Source organism: Haliaeetus albicilla, chromosome 24 (assembly GCF_947461875.1).
Source record: "Haliaeetus albicilla chromosome 24, bHalAlb1.1, whole genome shotgun sequence".
In the NCBI taxonomy this organism is placed as follows: domain Eukaryota; kingdom Metazoa; phylum Chordata; class Aves; order Accipitriformes; family Accipitridae; genus Haliaeetus; species Haliaeetus albicilla.
The window spans coordinates 16056920-16078304 of record NC_091506.1 but is presented as its reverse complement, the minus strand read 5'-3'; the positions used below and the strand labels follow the sequence as shown (position 1 = coordinate 16078304).

General features: G+C 37.0%; 1 protein-coding gene across 7 annotated transcripts in view; it reads left to right on the top strand.

Moving 5' to 3' along the window:
• Nucleotides 1-21385, top strand: part of CACNA2D3 (calcium voltage-gated channel auxiliary subunit alpha2delta 3) — a 476807-nt gene that overhangs the window by 209828 nt on the left and 245594 nt on the right. For all 7 annotated transcript variants that reach the window (XR_011329699.1, XM_069812301.1, XM_069812302.1 and 4 more), the window contains one exon: nucleotides 9819-9893. Coding sequence is in view for 6 of the 7 variants with exons in the window: in XM_069812301.1 (XP_069668402.1) it covers nucleotides 9819-9893 (75 nt within the window). In the remaining variant the exon portion in view is untranslated. The remainder of the gene's footprint in view (nucleotides 1-9818; nucleotides 9894-21385) is intronic.

Sequence of the window (21385 nt, the reverse complement as noted above, 5' to 3'; positions counted from 1 at the left end):
GGTATTACTGGTGTTTACTAACAGTGATAAATTAGATCATCAGTAGTTCCTGTTATTTGTGTATGGTAGTTAGTTTTCCATGGTACATGTTTTAAATCTATGACAAGAGGCTAGTTTTACAGTATTTAAGAGTAATAGGATTAATAATGTAGATAAGGATGGCTTTAACAAGTCCAAAACTGACATCAGAACTACAATTTGCTTGGGGGATGGTGGAGGGAAGGAGGAGGAATTGGTCATTTTATAAATTCTCCTTTGCTGATATTCTTTTGCTTATACATTATAAATACATGGTTTTATCTCATGCATAAATTCTAAAAATGTCTTCAAACTCTTGAATATAAGGAAGATTTTGGCTTTTTTTTTTTTTTTTTTTCCTACAAGGGAAGTGCCCTTGGTATACTAAATGACCCCAGTGACACCAGTGCAAATCCTTGAGATTGTATGGAGAATGAAGTATATATGCCTGAAGTACATGTGCATTTACTGTATTTTTAACGGATAGAAAGCAGTTAGTTCAGAATATCTTTCATATTAATCTCCTTGTATGATAATTGCATAATTAGTAGAAACTCATGTAGTAGAAAGACATAATTACATAGTATACCAAAAAGGGTTTACTGTCCTTCAGAAAAATTGTGATTAACTGTAATCTAAATAACTTTTGTAAGCTGAAAGAATGTTTCAACTAAGTAATTATTAAGATACCTGCCCAGCCATTTTTTAGTGTATCATCTCTGTGTTTATCAGTAGCTGTGACAGTTACTGTGAATGATGTAAAAAGAAAAAAGAAATTTTTTTAAAGTGAAGGTTTTTACTTTGGGAAAACCAAAAACCTCATCTGTAACAAAAAATGTAAAAATGTATGTAGCTAGAATCCAAACTAATCATTTTGCCTTAGTAGTACAGCAGAAATACCATGTAAATACTTCAAAAAAAGCAAGTATTAAATAACTAAATGTCATTTTTTTCAATTTAAATTTTAATTGACAATGAACTGAGCTGTCCATAAACCAGCATGGAGTCACAGAATTTTTACCGAATTTATTGCCAATTAACACAAACCTCTGATCCCTGATTCGGGTATTCAGAAAAAGAACGAAACACCCAATTGAGCCTTTCCTCCCCTTTGTCCAGGCCCAACTTCTGTCCAGCATCTTCCCCCCCCAGCCCCAGGCCCTGGTCTCAGCACCCCTCACCTTCACTGCCGGTTTCAGACACCCCCTTTCCTGGGTGAGGTGCTGGGCGGTGCAGGAGCTTGGGGTCCTGTCAGCAGCTCCGTGCTTATTAGTTTCTCACTGCCACTCTTCGCTGCTTGCTGGTTTTCCTCTGCTCTTTGCTTTTCTCTTCGGTGCGAGTCACCCGTGGGCCGCAGTCCCTGAGGGCCGCAGTCCCCGAGGGCCGTCCCCACCTCAGCCTGGGTCGCCCATGTCCACAGTCCCTCAGGGCTGCCCCCACCCCGCTGTGGGTCACCCGCAGCCCACAGTGTCCAGAAGCACACCCCTTCCGCCATGACGCTTTTCCAGCTGTGTTTCCAAATGTTTCCGGCCCCTGATGGCTTCTTCCTTAGCCTGCCTGGGAGAGGACGCCGCAGCCTCCTCAGGCCTGCTGCGGCAGTTCTGGTGCCTCACCGGTTGCTGAAACTGGTGTTGGTGCTGGCGGCAACCGGCTGTGACCGGCGCAGGGCAGTTCGTGGCCGTCTCTCACGCAGGTTGCCACTGCAGCCCTCTCCTGCTTACACCTAATAAGTAGTTTGGTTAGTATAAGAATTTCTTAATATTTAGAAAGATATGTGATGACTGTGGTAATTATAGCATTTGTCTGAGGTAATTTTTTCATCTGAAGGTTCTTTCCTCTCTATAATCTCTTTTAGGATGAATATATGTTTATTTCTTGAAATAAGTAGAAATAGCAACGGAGAATGCGATTCTATTCTTACCAGCTCAGCTGTTTAATTTCATTAGGACGCTGATGGTTTAGTTACTGCACAAATATGAACTTGAAATTATTCACTGCGTTGGAAGAGGTACTGCAGAAATGCAGGGGAAAACGAGGAGACCGTGACAGCAGTGACAATGAGTGGGTGAAGTGCTGTCCTGTCGTCTTGAAGGTATATTGGCAGAATAGTTTTTAAGGAGTTGTTTTGGATGGAGTGTCACAATATAATCCTTGCTGTCTCACAAGGCAAAAAAATAATAATGTAAAGCAAACACAAAATTTGTTTGCTTGAAAATGTAACAAACTGGTAACAGAGACCGGTGCTGCGGAGAAGGGAGTGGACATTTCATTGAGGAATGGCATAGGCAGACTCAGGCTGGATTATGGACTCCTTTTAAAATTTGGTGTTAGAGGAGGACATAGTGAGGGTACACAGTAAAACCAGGGTTACCGTGTTCTAAATGATCAGCAAAAATTACTTCTGAAGCACTGTTCTGAGTAAGTGCCAGCAGGGTAAATGATCTTTGTCAAGACCAGAGAGGATGTTTCAGTGATCAAAACATGAGACAGCAAAGCCCATGCAAGAGGCTTCTCAGTGTGAATGCACCGAAAATCCTATATAGCTTTTATCTGTAGGCAAATGTTTGCGTGAGATTACATCTTACTGTCTATAATTTAGACATAGCCTGATGATGTGAAAGTGGTTTTGTTTGAAGGTAAGATATACATATATCCATATAAGAAATCCCCTTTGTAACATAGACCTGTGCATATATAGCAAGTCTCCGTAGCCAGAACTGGCCAGCTGTGGGTTGTGTGCAAATATAGTTCCACTGTGCCTAAATGTTGAAGCCTTACTCTTCACATAGCACACAGCTGATAACTTGCTCACACCGATTGTTCTTCTGAAAGGCCTGTCCAAATTGTTGCTCTGTGAGGACTGCTGGACATCTGGAGATCTGAGACAAATGGCCGAGTACCTCTTTCTCTTCCCAGACCAAAATTTGAGGTGGAATAAGAGCTTTATGTGGGAAATCTGGACAAACAATACACTTATTAGATGAAGCAAAAGTTTTGAGCCTGAGTGATTGTCAGGGTGGCTTTATTATGCACAGTGATTAATGGAACTAATACTTGCAACAGAAGACTTCTCTGAGGAACTGGGTCAGGAATTATGAGTCAAATAGGTTAAGGAGTTCTCTCTCTCTCTCTCTCAGTCTCACAAGAGGGGAGAACCCTAAAGCATGCCTGCATTTTGAGGCAAAAGAAGAGAAAGCAAAGAAAATTGTGATGAAAGATGTGAGAGATGACTTACAGATGAGCAACAGTCAGAATGAAGCAAGTGGAAGGGTTACACGAGCAGATGAGAAACTTTTGTGTTTGTTACAGTAAGAAGGAAAAGCACTTTGAAGTTAGCCAAAGGAGAACATGAGGTTAGAGAAGCTGGACTAGTGTAAGACAGGGCTCTGTTGACAGTGGGGGTCAAGTATGGAAAGGAATTGAGCATGGAGAAAATTAGTATCTATGTCAGTGAAAGAAGAAGAAACAGAATTTAGCAGGTGAAAAAGTGAAGTCTGAAAAGTATTTGTGCAAAGTTTGTGGTCGTCAACTCTGGTAGGTTTTTTTTATTCTCCCTTTACAATATTTCACTGTATGAAAAGTTTTAAAAGCTTGTCAATTTGGTTTTCAGGTTGTTATACATTTCAGCATTCCATACACAAAAAGACGTTTAGGATTCTCATTAACTGTAATGGGAGTTATAGTCACTACATACTAACATCATTAAAAACTCAGTTAGCACTTATAAATATGCAGTAGGGTAGGAAAAAACCAAATAAACAAACCCACCAGCCAAGAACAAAACCCAAAAGCCACTAGCAGTACATTAGCTGGGTTGTTTCATATCCATTTGATTTTTCACTAAATATACTTTTAACTTTATAAGTATATATAGCAGAAAGCAGAATTCAGTGCAGACCTTTCCAGAGAATAAACATAAAAGGATAATGTTAAAAATCGTTTTAGCTTTCATGGGTAGGTTGTTGCAAAGTCTATCTGAAATTGATGGACTAGATGATTGAATTGCAAAAAATTCTTGAAATACAAGAGCGATTTTGTGCTGCTTATGCTAAAATTTAAGGTCAGTTCGCTGGTCCATGAACAGAGATGCCTGCAACAACAAGAGAAAAGGCATATTTTTCCAATTTACTTTGAAGTATAATTCCAAGTCATCCATTAAATTAACAATATCATCATAAAATGAGTATTAATTTTGCCAAATGCTGAAATTTTTTAAATGGTTTTATAAAAATGTAAACTCTACATTAAATTAACAAAATATTAACTGAGCCAAGAATGTTAAACTAATTTTAATGTTTTAGTCACACCATTTTAGCAAAATTGATTAGAATAAAAGTATTTGTTAATTCAAAGCACAGTAGTACAGTTCCCTGTTTTTAATTTGTAGAATTTTCCATTGTAAATGTTTCTGTGTAGTCTCTTCTTTGGAGTCCTTGTAGTCATACAGAATAGGTTATGGATAAACTTACTTTTCAGCCTGCCCGAATAATCAGATTCTGTACAGCTAATCTGTGAGCAGGCTGAGAAAGAGAAAGGCAACCAATTGCGAACCTCCATATGATTGCTCCAAGCAGTGGGCTGTGCTTGTGTGCTACTTGTTGTGCATGGTAATGCTAGTGGAACTTTGGATATACCAATTCCTTTGGTTCCGTTTGTGGATTGGTTTCACTGTTGGATCTTAGGTTGGGCTGTATTTGATATCCGAGTATGCCTAATAGAGTGTGAAATCATTTATCTGTGTATTGTTGCACAACAAAATGTGAATTTAATTTGTTTCTGTGGACCTTACTCCAGACAGCTTAAATATGACAAAGGTTAAATATGAAAAATGCTAAGGTAAATGTAAACTACTTGTGTAGGTGTGCTAAAACCATATGTATCTCGTATTTTCCGAATATGAATAGTATCTGATTATACAATGAAGGTCAGCAGCTGTCTGCTATATATGCTACATGGTTCCTCTTGGTTCAGATTTTAGCCCATTCATTTTATTTATGCCTGTTGTGCAAAGAAATAACTAGAGTGACAAAATAATGTGAACTAATAAAACAGATAAATGTAACTAAGTAAATAAAATAATAATAAAAATCAACATCATCAAATGTTTAAATTACAAGAGAGATGAAAGTAGACCGAGGTTTTAGAAGAGTTGCTCAGAAAGGAAGGTAATTGGTTTTTAGTTCTCTCCCTCCCTCCATTAGCAAAACACAGACTATTCTCAGCTATTGCATCACAGCTATCACAACTATAACATGCAAAGATGTCATATGCCAGAGTATAGGGGTATGGGACTATGCAATGCTAGGAAATATAGGAAAACAGTGTAATGCAAAAAGCAAAATGCAGGCTTTTACTAATGTAAATTAACAAGAGATCTATACTGGGTGTTGCTGGCAAAGTCAGCAGTTACTAATCAGCCTTTTGATTCAAGATCAGGAAGCTATTTCACTAAATACAAAATTTTAAATGTCATGGAAAAGCTGCAGAACTGAGTTCAAATTGCTAATAAGGTGGTGGGAAAGGGGGGGCGGGATTTTTTTCCCTTTTCCACTTGAAAGGTTTGGCACAGTTAAAAGAAAGGCACCACCAATAACACTGCAAAGCACCCTACGACAAGGACAAAGAAATCAAATATATGCTATGAAGTACAAGTTGTGTATTTTACTAGAAGCTGACAGTTGTACTAAAGATCTTATCAAGTGGATATGCTAGTTTAAGCAGCAAACGCTGCTTGAATGCTTTCATGTGTTGCATCAGAATTCTACAGTTTCCATGGACTTAAGAGAGGCAGATGTTTGGTGTTTGGGGAATTTCTTTTGGAACTGAAATAATTTTGTCCAGTGAATTTTTCCATCTCTTTGTATCTTTTTTAAAAAGGAAAAGAAAGTGTATACAAATAGCAAAGAGTATAAAAATTAAAATAAATCATAAAAATGCACCTTTGCAAGAATTCAAACCATCAGAAGCTGCCAGACTTCTTTATACAAAGGTTTTTCTTACTATTGTGGTGAATGGAGTTAAATCCAGTTGGCGGTGGGTCACGAGTGGTGTTCCCCAGGGCTCAGTATTGGGGCCAGTTCTGTTTAATATCTTTATCAATGATCTGGACGATGGGATCAAGTGCACCCTCAGTAAGTTTGCAGAAGACACCAAGTTGGGAGGGAGGGTTGATCTGCTGGAGGGTAGGAAGGCTCTACAGAGGGATCTGGACAAGCTGGATCGATGGGCCGAGGCCAACTGTATGAGGTTCAACAAGGCCAAGTGCCGGGTCCTGCACTTCGGTCACAACAACCCCATGCAATGCTACGGGCTTGGGGAAGAGTGGCTGGAGGCTGCCTGGCGGAAAAGGACCTGGGGGTGCTGGTCGACAGCTGGCTGAATATGAGCCAGCAGTGTGCCCAGGTGGCCAAGAAGGCCAACGGCACCCTGGCCCATATCAGAAATAGTGTGGCCAGCAGGAGCAGGGTATTGATTATTCCCCTGTACTCCGCACTGGTGAGGCCGCACCTTGAGTCCTGTGTTCAGTTTTGGGCCCCTCACTACAGCAAAGACATTGAGGTGCTGGAGTGTGTCCAGAGAAGGGCAACAAAGCTGGTGAGGGGCCTGGAGCACAAGTCTTATGAAGAGCGGCTGAGGGAACTGGGGTTGTTTAGTCTGGAGAAAAGGAGGCTGAGGGAAGACCTTATCGCTCTCTACAACTACCTGAAAGGAGGTTCTGGTGAGGTCAATACTGGTCTCTTCTATCAAGTAACCTGTGATAGGATGAGAGGAAATGGCCTCAAGTTGCGCCAGGGGAGGTTTCCAGATGGGATATTAGGAAAAATTTCTTTACTGAAAGGGTTGTCAGACATTGGAACAGGCTGCCCAGGGAAGTGGTTGAGTCACCATCCCTGCAGGTATTAAAAAAGCATGTAGACAAGGCACTTCAGGACATGGTTTAGTGGGCATGGTTGATGGTTGGACTTGATGATCTTAAAGGTCTTTTCCAACCTAAATGATTCTATGCTTTGTATTGATACAGTAGAAGAAGAACTGCTACCAAACAGAATGCTTCCAGGTTATGTTTGTTATCCATAGAATACCATTACATAAAATACTCATTGACGCACCTTGGCATAATCCAGTTTCTTCTGCCATACATAGCAGATTACTTAAAATATTTTTGATAGTAATAATCTCAAGGTGAATTAGATGCTACAAATGCAAATAGTGTCACAATTTGGCTGGGTTTCAGAAGGATGAATATCTACTTTTTCTTATGTTCATAGTGATAATGAAAGTGCTTTGTCCACATGCCATCTATGTAACTGTGCTGCTTATGTGAGAATGAACACTTTTTTTCATCCTTTTCTGAAGTAGGTTGATTCTGTAAAATGGGGCTGCTAGGGGACTTAAAGCACATACTCTGTGAAAATGTGGGCATCCTTTACACTATGCAACTGAATAACACTAAAGGCGTAGTGGGAAGCTACTGGGAGTCTATCTGGGTTATGGTGCATCTAGCAGACACACAAGCTACATGTCTGTGGGAATAGCCTGATGATATGAATTATTCAAAACAGTAGTTAAAATAAGTCTTATAGAAAACTAATTGACTGAAATTATGCTGCAAGTTCTGATAGAGTAGGAAGTTGTTTCACCTGTTTAGTGGTGGTGATAGGATTGGAAAAAAAATTGTGCTACAGCATTAGGAAATTCTGAGTTTGCTTGCATGCAGATGTTTGAAACTGAGACCATGACTGAGAGACAGGTAGACTTTAATATTTTATTGCATGTTGGCCAGTTGCAGACACTATTCTTGGTATCATATGAAGAAAAGTATGTATATTAGTGTAGTTTCCAATGACAGCTACAGAAATCAAGCTAAGAACAGGCTTAAACAGAAAGTATATTGATTAAAGAACATGCTGAAAAAAACTGTGTGAAGACAGGAAAAAGCTTGGGAGTAGGGGCTGCTGTACCAGTGTCACAGATTTTCAATATTTTTTACAATAGAATGGAATATAGTATTGACTTTGGCCTATAGTAAGAGATGCTGTGTAGATTTGGTAGTATTATTTTGCAATGCCTGTCAGGAGATAGATTGGAAAGCAGTCTGAAGAGTGAAACTACAGGGCAAAGTACATTGTTTATCATATCAATAAACTTATGACACTGAGATGCACACAGGACACTCTCAGTGACTCCAAAGTGTTCTAGAAGTCTGCCTTGTTTTTCATATTACCTTTGGAACAATAGACATGTCCACAGGCTCTCATATACTGGAATAACATTGATGGGAATAAAATAATTAGGGAAGTATGCAAATCTGCTGCAGAAGTTATGTGTAAATATCTTTCGATCATTCTTGTTTGTTTCTATACAACGAACCATTTACTATGTTGATGCTGATGTGAATAGTCTGTATAACCAGCAATAGTAAGTGGAGTTACTCTGGGTTTCTGTTTCCTTATAGCTGAGGACTGAGTCTAGCACAATGCCTCAAGAATAACTTGATGCAGTTCAAATTAAACACTCTTCCCTATGCAACAGTAATTATGTAATTATGAGTGTGGTGGGTAGTGCACTGTTAAAATGAATGATGATGACAGGTGTCCAAAGTGGAACAGGTTGCTGGGGTCTATGGTTAGATGTGTGTGTAGAGAAAGGAGTGGTGTTAAATTGAAGAGAATAGAACAAAATCAGAGCTATAGGCAGATGGAGACAGCGAGAACTTTCAGTGACAGAGAACCTTGTCTAAGCAGCATTCTGTAGCAGGTCACTGTAAGGCTTTTTTTATTCCCGCTGAGGTGGAGGAAGGAGGGAGTAAATGCATATATTAATCTAATGAAATGTTTTTCGTGATTATTTTTGACTTAACTTGTCACCCTTTGTTGTTTACTATGGAAGTTCTGATGACTTAATGCCTATGAAAGGGTGAAACTGCTTAAAGCCTAAATGCAAAGGCCTTACAGTTTGATCTGTGATAACTTCTAGAGTAGATTAAATTAATGAGAGGAGGAATTAAGTTAAAACTCTATCTATACAACTAATGCAGACTTTTTGAAGGTACTTCTGTATTAACTTGACCTGTGTTGAAAGGTTTAAAAGATTTAAACAATCAAGTCCAATTTTCAATTAAGTGGCTTAAGCATCCATGAGTCTGCAAGATCTACTGACTGCAGATGAGTCTCAGTTTCTTTTAATGCTTAAGATGCTTCTGAAAATAGGACTGGGCTATCTAACTTACTTAGACCTTGCAAGATAAGCAGATAATTCTTTAAAGATCTGTCACAGCTTCATGACTTAGTGTATAATAAGCTACTCTGCTTGATTGAAATTCTGACTATTGTCAGACATGTCCAGGATTGATTCAAGCTTACAGACTTTTTGGCATAGTTGTTCCACTATTAACCTTCCAAAAGGTTTGCCAGTGCCTCAAATATTTGTCAGGACTCTTTTTATACGTAGCAAAGAATTGGGAGTTGTGACTGTGATGTATCAAACATAACCTCTTAATACTACCCAGGTTTCAACTTGAAGGATATTTATGCCAACTAGTGTATATAGTACCCATTAACTCCACCTGAGTGTTGGCATCCATTCAATTAAATGCTCCTTTTAAGAAGTATAAACCTCTGAAACATTAAGAATCATGTAAAAGGAAAAAAAATACCACAGCCACTTTTTAAAAATGAACCGAATCCTTTTGTTCTTGCTTTATGTGCATGTTTCACTGTAGTTCTAAATCATTAAATTAAATTGTATCTTTCAAAGCTTTTAATTAAATTTTTCATCATACTTTTTATTTCTCTCTATAGTATAATGAAGAACTTCACTATGTAGAACCATGTCTGAATGGAACATTAGTTCAAGCAGACAGAGCCAACAAAGAGGTAAGGAATGAAAGTAACAGAACAGCAGAGAGATAGGATGCAGTGCGTAACAATGTGCTATAATGATCTTTTCCTAGTACAATGCATTCTGTTATTAGAATTTATTAATTATTCTCCTTATGCCATTTCAAAAGAGTCTTATGTGACTCAGTAGGAAGAAAAAGAAATAATCTCCTAGTCAATAAATTTAATGGAAAAATACAGAAATCACTGAAAATATACTGTTAATACAGTTTAGTAATTACTTTAATTAAAATATTTTTGTTGCTTTAAATTGAACCATCATTCCATTACCAAAAATTACTGAGGAAGAGATGGCACACTTAAGTCAAACTAACACTAAAATTGAAACAAAATCTCAAAACAAATGAAATCAAGTATAATACTGTGTGAATAAAAAAAAAAAATCAGCATTCCAAACACGTGTGTCAAAATAATAATTCATTCACTCAAGAAAGGTCTGTGAAAGTGTTCAAATTAATTACATCCTGCTTGCATTTTTCAGTTAAAAAAATTACAGTGATTTCAGTGAAAGTTGTATTTGAAGGGAGATTGCAGTATGAATCTGCAGCTTGAAGTTTAGTTTATTGCCTGCCATCCAAATGCAGTTGCTCTGTGCAAGCGTTACTCCCTATGCAAGCATTACTCCATCACACTTCTTAGAAGGGTAAGGTAAGATTGTTTACGCCATGTAAAATTATGAAATAAGATAGTTGAAAAGTCCTGTGTTTCTTGTAGAGGGAAAGGCCTGTTAAAATAAGCCACTTGTGTTATAGAACTTCTTCCCTGCTAAAGCTTTCCATCTTCTTAAAATGACTTGTCCATGTATACTGAGTCTTTGTTATGGCTGGAGAGGGCAGCAGTCTTGCATCTTTCTTTAAATCCTTCTCTTTTTTTAACTAAAGGAAATCAGAAGAGTTTCAGCTCAGCACTGAATCGTGCTTAACATTTAGTGTGGTAGTTCATTTTTGCTGAAGAAGTCAATGAGGTGTTACAGGAAGTAGAAAACATTGCTCTGAAAACACACTTGAAGTGTGTCACTGTTAGGTCTTTTTATGTATACCAGGACAAAATGAATTTGACCTCGTTATGCTGAACTTTACTCCATTGTATTATTTACATGAGTTCTTTCCATTTTACCTATACATACGCTTACATTCTACAGGAATTATTCTTCATGGACTGCTTCCTTAATGTACTTGATGTTCTCCACTGTTGATTCTTAGATTATCTAAATATTTGGTTACTATGTGGAATGACATGGACTGTTTCTAATCATTTAGTATTGAAGACCCTTATTTGTGAACTGTGGTGCAGTTTTCTGAATGAGCACTTTATTGTGGGTGCATCTAATGAGCCATATGAAAGCTGTGCATGTTCTAGACTTAAAACTAAAGATTCAACTATATTGTCCAGATGTACTGTCTGGAATTAATCCTACTGTTAACCTTTCCATCACTCTGCAACTGATCAAAATGCAGATTACTAGACACCCATATGTTACTTAATGTCAGATTCATTTTAATTTAATTGATCAAAAAGTTTTTATGCCACCCAGATGATGCTCAGATTTTATGGACAGTACTCAATTATTCAAAATAGCTAAGTAAAATTTCATATTTTGTTCTTCAGAGTAAGCTTCAATATAGTTTCTAATTAGCTAAATTATTATTATTTTTTATTATTTCTGGAATCACTTTGTGCTTTATTTTGCCTATAAAGTGAATAATTCATCCAAGGTTTCAGAGAATAATGAAATATGACCTTTTTTCCTGTTATTCGTATTAGTGAGCTAGTTATTGTTCTTTCCTTGAAAGGCCAGAACTAGAGAATAAGCTTGAAATAGGTAGAATGTAATAGTTCTGTGTATTTTTATATACTATGACTTTGTCAATCTTCATTTGTTTCTTAACCTCTGTGAATTTATAGGTTCTTATTTTTTTCTAGTTTGTGTAATGAAGTTAACAATTTATTTGCCTAAACACTGGAAGGCACAAAAGTGCCATTGTCCTGAGTATAGCTCAGAGTATAAAGGAAATATCGTCAAGGAGATGGACAACCACTTAATCGTAAATGAGTAGTTCAGTTATCATGCTTCTGAATTCATAGTTACAAACAGCTTCCTGAATTGTCTGATATTGTTATAAGATCTGATACTGTGTGATTTGAATATATCAACACAGCAAAATTACCTGGGGGCCTCATCAAAAAGTTACTGAATTTCCTAGAAAAGTTTGTCTTGAATTCATAGTCTTTTGGTCAGGTCCATAGAAAAAAGATGTCTTAAAATGTTGTTACTATGCACGTTCCAAAACTGGTCAAGAGCTATCAGGGTAATTAGCTGTGTTTTGGAACTCATCATAAAAATTCTATCATTTGGGCTGTTACTTTCATTTCTGTGAGTCTGACAGATGTACCAGGCTTCTCCTGTAGTTTTTTTTCTGTGTAATTGCCAAATGTCCATTGTAGTATCAGATGAAAGTAGATGAAATTACACTTTCTCAACCAGTCTTACAAAGTAAATACTCCTTTGCATGTTCACTGGTAATAATAGCTCTTTCTTTTGGTAATTAAAGGATAAAACAGAAACAAGAAAAATATCACAACAAACACCGTAATATGTATTTTTTCAAACAGCCATTATCAACATATAACCATAAGTTTCTGCATTGGCAAAGTAGAGCAGGTGGTTGACAGGCAATGTTTTAAAATATATGCTATTGTTTCAGTTTATATGTGTATACATATGCCTGATATTTTGGAAGGTCAACGTAGGTCTGAAGATGTAACGATATATTCCTTCCAGAAATTTCTATTCTTTATCTTTTAATGTCAAATATTCTCCTCAACTGAATGGGGGCAAGGATGACCACATCTGTTACTACCAATATAAGCTTCATTAGCACCAAAATAAATACAAGCATTTTAAAATACATTAGAATGTTTTCTCTTTATCTAGCAAATATCTATTCCCATATGCTAATTTTAAACAGAAACAATTAGAAATTGCTGTAATGATATTTTGTATTGCTATAGTTTTCCCTTATGTGGAAAGAGGGACATGTATGTTGCTGACGATTGCAGGGACTGAATTTTTAACGGTTCACTCTACCACTCTTTTATATTGCTATATATACATTTGACCTTACTAAGGACAGGTATTTCTTAATGCAGCATTTGTTGCTGGAAGCATGCATAAAGCCAGTTTTACCAAGCTATTAATTTATGCTGAGTAAACTTTAAGTTCTACCATTTTGGCAGTATATGTCTCTTTCTTTTTTTCTTTTTTTTTTTAATTAAACTATAATACGTGAGTGCCAATATCAAAAATTCCCATCAAATGACCCTTAAAAAAAAATAAAATCCCCCAACACACACACACACCTCAGTTCTTGCTAACTGTATCTTGCTATGTTGATCTGACATCACATGTAGCAAATAAACACAGTTCTTAGAAGCAGAGATAAGAATTACTTTGAAATGTTTGACTGGAGCTTTTTATCTCAGGAGGAAAGCAGCTGTTTCAATAACTCCAAATGAAAATTGCTTTCACAGGATCAGTACCCCAGTCTACATTTGCCTTGAAAGTATTTATTGAAGAACTACTATGCTGTCTTTATATAAGGTTCAGATGTTTTCAGATGGAATCTTTCTACTCTAAGAATGTCACTTTTAAACATGCTGAATGTCTTTCTTTGAATCAAGTTTTCTTTAATCTCTAAACTTTAACAAAACAAAGAAATAGAAAAAGAAAATATAGACAATTAGGCTACCTTATCACTTGCACTTCATTTATAGTGAGCTAAGGGGCAAACCAGCTTCTCAGTAGAATAGGGTTTAGGGTTAAATTATACTAACTTGGGGCAGATGGGCCAGGGCTGAACTTGGGGAGATATCAGATCCTCTTTTTTGAGGAGGGCTGAGTGTCGTGGTTGCTTCTGCTGAGAGGGTTCCATTCTGCCAGCGCAGACACTGCCCTGCTCATCCTGACCTCTTGCACAGCTGCAGTAGCAGCTAGCCTGGCTTTCCAAGATGTAGGCATAAGTAAAATAGTTTGGTTTGCCACCCGCAGCAGTCTGGGGCCTCAGGCAGTTGGGCTACAGCCAAAGCCTATTCTGTTCCCATGCACAGCCTGTCTAGGTAATATGAAACCTGGGAGCATCTTCAGGGAATGGAGCATGAGGATTTTTTTTTTTTTTTTGGTAGGCTACAGGAAACTGCTTCAGCCTTAGGGCTTATAGCAGCCTGGGAAATGAGTGCTTCTTAACCGTGTTGGTACTGAATATTCAATGGGATTATGGATAGCAAATGAACATGCTCTCTCACATTCAAGGATGGGTTGCAGAAATTCTTCTCCGTAATGGGCAGGGAATGTAACAGACTTCCAAAGCACCAGACTTTCAGAAAATCCAATTAGTCTTAAAAAAAAAAAAAAAAAAAAAAGGCTATCTGGTGTCTGGTTTACACATTTTCTCAGCGAAACAGTTTGGCTCTTGCTTCCCCCCATCTCTTCTTTTGTGGGGAGGGAAACAGTATTGTAAACCCAGTGTTAGTTCCACACATTGGCTGTAGACCACTTACTATTATTTTCTGGACCACAGTGTGGGAACTACTTACCTAAAAGAAAAAAATCCACTCTTGTTAAAGTATGAAAAAGCATTTAAAGCATTATAACCATCTTATATCCACTCATTGGTGACACTCTCCCTTGAGTAATTGGCTGAGTTTTCTGTTCCAAATGTCAGGAAAGATATTATAAAGTCCACATTCCCCTGCCCCCCCCCCCCCCCCCCCCAACCCTTGCCCTGGCCATTTTTCTCTTTCAAGGAGGAATGTGGGCCTGACACTAGAGTAAATCTGTACAAAGTGCATCCAGAGCAAGGAAGTTGCATTTCTCTTTGAGTGACAACCCAGTTATACTGATGAAGCTCCATTCATTTCCTCTGCAATATGCAATCTGTATTCTTGTTGCATCTTTACTTAAATTATTATTTCTCTACCCCTGTGGTTAATATTTTAGGTGTCTGTTCTCACAGCCACTTTAGTAAGGAGTGACAAGTTACATTTACTTGTTAATTTATATGGTATAGGAGCCCAAGTTAGCCAAAGATTCTTGATCGTGCATTGTTTTGTTAAGTAAAGATAGTTAAACAGAAAAGAGAATGTAGCATGAGTACTTTTACCTTTGCAGCTTTCAACTTAGCCAAATGCATGTTTTGAAGATTGGTACAGCAGATTCCATAGTGATTGGCATAGTAAAGGCAGGATTTTTTTAATTTTTTTTTTTTAATAAGCCTCATAATACCTGTAGGGGTTACTTGATCAAGATCACTCCTTGATTAAAGCACTGATAAATATCTGTCTGGTGCATTACAGTAGATTGTTAAAGGGCATCAAATAAGTTTAATGTAATTAAGCATTTAAACATTTAATATATTCATGCATTTTTATTATGGGAAAGCAATGAAGGTTGGAGAAAACAGGTTTTTCAGCCCTGAATCTCCAGCATGTTGATCAAGTAACACGCTTTTCTTTAAGAAAGTGTGAGGATACATTGAAAGAAATGATGATTCTAAGCATCTAACCTGTTCCCTCCCAGCTTCCAGAACAGCAAAGTAATGCAGTCTTGAGTTGTAAATCTTCATTTAACTTTATTTTTTTTTACTGCAAGCAACAACCTACAAGGAAGAGATGCTAGTATAATATGTTTAGAAATTTCCAGAGGTTTTGATCAAGTATTTTTTTTCTGTAAAAGATGTGTTATGTGTAGCTTTTTATTGAGCATCTAATTGCACCTTGAATTTCTGTCAGATACAACTTCAGAAGGTATAATGCTTTTGAGAAACCTTACTGAATCAAGTCTGGCTTATGTATTTATAAAAGACAAACTTAAACTTCAAATATGTCAGACTGATGTGAGTGGTGTTAATATATGTGCCAACAGTTTTACTAAGATACAAACTAGGCATCCCAGTACTAGATTTCTTCCAACATATGGTGTTTCTACTTTCATTTTTACAATAGGGGAATACAGTAATTTGTTTTAAGAATAATTATAATTTCAGGTGATCTGGCAGGCATCAAGTTGCATCCACTTATTTCTATAATTTTTCATAGCCTAACATTTGACATTAAATTTTTATGTTGGCACATTCCTGCATTGAAGGTTCAGTTTAGATATGTGGAGACATATTCTCAGAATGTTGTAAGCTATCCCTAATTTGCAAAACTTGCTTCAAGTTTCATTTATCACAAAAATGAAATCTATAATTACATTGGGTAGCATAAATGAGGTTGAAATTAATCTGTGATCCTAAATGTGGTTTAGTAATATAAGATATGTAACATATATTTGAATTTTACCAGACTAATTTATAATTTGGCATCAGCATTAAACAGCTGCTACCTTGAAGTGTATCAATTTGCTATACACAAATTTAAAAAAGAGTGGGAAATAGTTCAGACACTATTTTGTCACCGTCTGCACTTTCTCCACAAATTACAAACATGTGGAACTGCCTATTTTAATACTAGTTTTCTTGGGCCAAGAGGTTTTCATCTTTGAGAAACTCCATGTTACAATTTACCTACCCCAAAGGAATCGGATGACAATCTGATTTAATGTAACTCCAGATTTAAAGTAACAATATTACAATATACATTCCTCTTTTATATGTTGTTTTAATGTACTATATATGGATTGAGGACATTTCTCTGTAAATGTTTCCAGATGAAATATATCATCTTCTAGATGCACAGATAGGCACAGTAACTCCAAACTAAATCAAGAACTTACCCCTGTGTAAATTAGAATGACAAAAATAGGCAGATGTAGTATATACCTTCCAATGAGCTTTTATTTTTATATGCAATTACCAGAAATTAAATAACCAGAAGACTGATTCAGCAATGAAGCTGAGTGAAATTGCCAATAAGAGGTCGGTAAACACAATTTTTGCATATTGAATTTTATTTAAGCAAATTACTTAGGTGTATAGTTATCTATCCATCTCTGTCAGATCTCCAAAAAGATTGTGGACTGCACTGCTTAGCTGTTAAAAAACCAAAAACGTAAAGTCTCACTGAAATCTACTTTTTTTAAAACTGGCTAGCCGTTACAGACCCTGAAAACTTTCAGCTAGCCCCAGACCATTGAAATTTGGTCTGAAGTTTTCTATTGCAGCCCCAGGCAACAAATCTACTTAACAAGAATTTGGTTTTAATCTGAGTATATTGAATCTTGAGCTCTTTGTTCAACATTGTTTTCAGGATTGTTTTCCTGGAAAAAATCCAGTCTACCAAGACAACATGCCAGGGAACGCAAGTGGTTGGATAATCACCACCGGCAAGCTAACCTGTAGTTGCCCTGGCAATGGGTTTTAAATGGGATGATGCTTAAATGCATTTTACAGATGTGAATGCACATTTATCAACTGTTAGTACATGTGGGTAAACTTCCCTGTGACACATCAGTAAACATCACTCTCCCACCTCCCACATATGCTTTCTGATTGTTGTGGGGGTTTTTGTTGGGTTTGTTGTTTTTTTTTCCCACTGGTTTATATGCTGATATAGTTCATCTTCACAAATCTGATAAATCTTTGCCACATATGTCTCAGGAACATTTGGAGTTACAGCATGCATGGATGAATATGTGAACTAATACTAGAAGTAGGAAAGACTTGCACTAAAACTGACAGAGAAATCAGGAGGAATGTTGAACCCGTTAACAATGCTATTCTGTAGGAAGCTCACCCTCGTCAAACAATTAATAGCAAATATAGTTTTCCAGTGTAACTGTATAAACTCTGCTGCATGTATCAGTTGTGAATTGTTGCTTCCCTCTTTAGAATCAGTGGAAAATGTTTTATTCATGTATGCTTAGACTTGAATCCATGGTACTGTAACCTCATCTAGTTTGGGTATTCCTACTCATCATAAATGGTACCTTATTTTTGGTAATCAAAAGTAAGCTGTAATAAAATTTATCCCAGGGTACTGGGACTACTGTGTAGCATATTGCCTTAATGAGAAGGAAATAAAAACTTTGCTGGTTGTAATAAAAACGCTGAAAACTCTGTAAATGGAAAGTTGGGCATAACTCAAGTAACTAATTCAGAAGCCCTAAAATAGAAAAAAAAGAGGCTGGTTTAGCTAGGTAAGTAGGAAGATAAGAGATGGGGACTTGATTTAGTCAGAAGTTTACAACAGTAAACTCACTACCAGTGTACTTCCATTGTGTCAGTGGTAGAGAAATAGAATATAAAGGCAAACAGGTTTTCAAGTCTTCCAGAAAAAGGATCTACTATAAGCCATAGCAAGCTGAACTTATTGGGTGATGTATTTCTATTTGTGAGGTTTCAGGTGGTGTCCTTCACAGCCTGTGAAGTCTTGTAGACTGTGTACCAATTAAAACTTGAGCCAAACATGCCACTATTGTGACTAGCTTTGTCGTGATGCTAGGGAAAAATCCATCAGTGAAATTCTGCAAATATTTGCTATGGTAAAAAGGAGCTATAAGAAAACACAAATGCCAGTCATTAGGGAGTATTACATTAGCTGACAATGTGTCTGCTCTTCTTGTATATGTCTGAGATGGCATGTTTGTTACGGCACTTACCTGGCATTTGAGAACTGGAGCTCAGTTCTCTGCTTGAATGTATCATTACTTGCTTTCAGATGTGTTTGTTTCCTCAGATGTCAAATGAGGATGGCTGTACTTTTTTCTTCTCCTTTCTTTTTCTTGTTTAAAAAGAGTAAAACCTTGAAGGTTATGGAGCCCAAAAAGTTTCCCTGACTGTTGCACAGACATGGGACTCTTTCTCATTTGTTAGGAGCATGACCAGGTTCTGTTCACTTCCAGAATGTAAAAATTTGTCATCTTGTTGTGATTATAGATAGCAGTCAGCTTTTGTAATCTCAGAGAGTAAACCTTGTGAAGCCATTAGAACAACATACAAGATAAGAGACCAATAAAAAGAGACACCTTGGAATTTCTTCAGAATTGCCTCCAAATCAGTAAATTATTCTTCAGCTTTACTATGGGCTAGATAAACCAGTGTGTCATTTTAGCTACAAAGTTGGGACCTTCTGCCATAAAGAAAAAATTCAGTTTTCAGTTTTCTGGCCTTCATCTCAGAAGAGTTTTTAAATTGCCTGCAATGACCTGAAATTAGGAAAGGAACATCAGATTCTCACTGGTATTCAGATAGCCCCCTCTACTTCCCTAAATTCTTCTGTGTTCTGAATCATGACAAAGTGTTCTGAATCTTTGCAAAATCATACATGTCATCTCCCAAGCACTGATTTGTTGAAATAAATTACTTAACTTGAATTATTTAAATGTATTAACTATTAAACCCTAGTAACCCAGAAGTAGGAAATTGAAAAAAGAAGTAACAGAAATATGACTTGCTATCATATTTTGCCAGTGAATTTTACCCTAATCTCTGAAGTCTGAAAATTTAATGTAATCATCTAACCAAGTATGGTCCAAAATCCCTACAATTGTTGATGAAGCTGTGAGGCTAGAAAAGGTGAATACACCTCGGTGTACCAAAAAACATTTTCAATAATCTCATTATAAGAGAAACTCCAAGTTCAATCGTGATGGATGGTCACAAATTTATACTCTTGCTCAGTTATGCCAAAGACATAGGCAACAATGGTGTGATTTTAGTATTCTGTATAACTGCCCCATGAAGCGTAGAATATGAAGACCATTAAAGTTATTTCTATGTTCTTCCTCATTTAGGTTCTGAAATAGTCCAAGACAAGTTGGGCCACCTGATTTTTAAGTAGAAATAGGCACGTGAATATTATTTTCATCTTTGGAAAAACAGTGTCAGTATACCCCGGTTGTTCTTCAAATAGGCATATTTGTAACTCTACCTAGGACAAGAACCCATTTCCTGACTCTAGGTCCATCAACTGTATTTGTTGGTTTGTTTCTGACTTGGAGGGTCCTAACAACCTCTGCACAGTTTAAAAAGAAAAGTAGAGAACCTTTTTGATTTGCATACATGGATTATTATCAGATGTTAGGATCACTGGGACTTTCTGGTTTTGACAATGGATAGAGTTTATAAACAGACAAAATCAGCAGCATGCAAGGGTACAAGACCAAGTGTGCATCACCAATGTTCTGGTTTGAACCCTTGTAGATATATGCAGAGACTGTGTCCATGCACAAGTGGATTTGTATCCTCACTCTCTTCAGCTCATGTTTTTCAGCCACTTCTAAATGGATCATAGATACCTCCACAGATGAACACATCTATGCTTCCTCACTGTAATAAAGACACAGCTTCTTCTGTTGAGCTCTGGCCTTATAATTTTGTAATCAGACATCAGAGTCTGATTGTCATAATTGTGTGCCTAATTAACATTCAGAATTACCAAGATTATGCATGTCAATTAGGTATTTGATTGCACAATTAGATATTGCGCATTGTGGTAACTGCACATGGAAATTAGGCATACAGTTGCATGCGAATTTTTGTGCACACAGTTGGACAGATATCCAATTCAAACTCAAGGAAATTGAGATATTAATCTACAGGGGCTCCCAATAGGACAGTAAAGAGAATCTGAGATGAACCAATATTATTTCTTGTGCAGTTTATTACTAAAAAGAGGTATTTAAGATGTAAAGATTAAAAGATGCTTTTTGACTCATTAAGAGCAGGAGACTCCCGCTTTCTGGGATCTGTTTGATTTCTGAAAGTTATTGAAAGTGGAATTGAGGTGTGTTTAACTCATTCCAAAATCACTTATTCTTTTTCTTTAAATTGATGTTTCAGTGGTTAATGTCCTGCCCTGACATTTTTTCACTCCTACTAGGGTTGAAATATACTTTCCTGTTTTGCGGTGCTTTTGCAAGGGACGAAATAATTGAGTGGCAGTTGGAGACACATGTAGGCAAGTTGTAGAGAAATTTTGAGAGGCATACTAGTTTGAAACTTTGGTTTTCTCATACACAAAGAATACACTGCTTTTAAAAATGCCTTTTCCAGTTATAAAGGGGGCACTATAGCATGACTGGCAGGGCATTGCTGTACTGACTGGACACGTGAAATGGGGAAAAAAAGGAGTGTTTGGAAATTTGGATTTTTTTCTTAAAGATTTTCCTTAAAACAACAGCATGACAGATAATAGTTGTATCAGTAGTATGCCCTTTGAAGTCATAGTAAGGTACCACTCTTTAAGAGGGTGCAAACCCAGTCTCTATGAAAGTAAACAGTACATTTTGATGGTTTAATAATGAACAGCCTTAGCTAGATGTAGAGTGAACAGTCTGAGGAAGCTATTCTTTGTGCTGCCTATAAAATGAAACATGATTTCTTTTGGCATGGATCCAATTAATGCCACACATCCAGGGCAGCTGGTATGATAAAAAGGGAAACAAAGAAATGTTACTTTGAATGTTGTTGTGTGATTTCTCCAGTGGACATACAAAGGGCTGAAATTCTCAAAAAAACCCAAAGACAAGA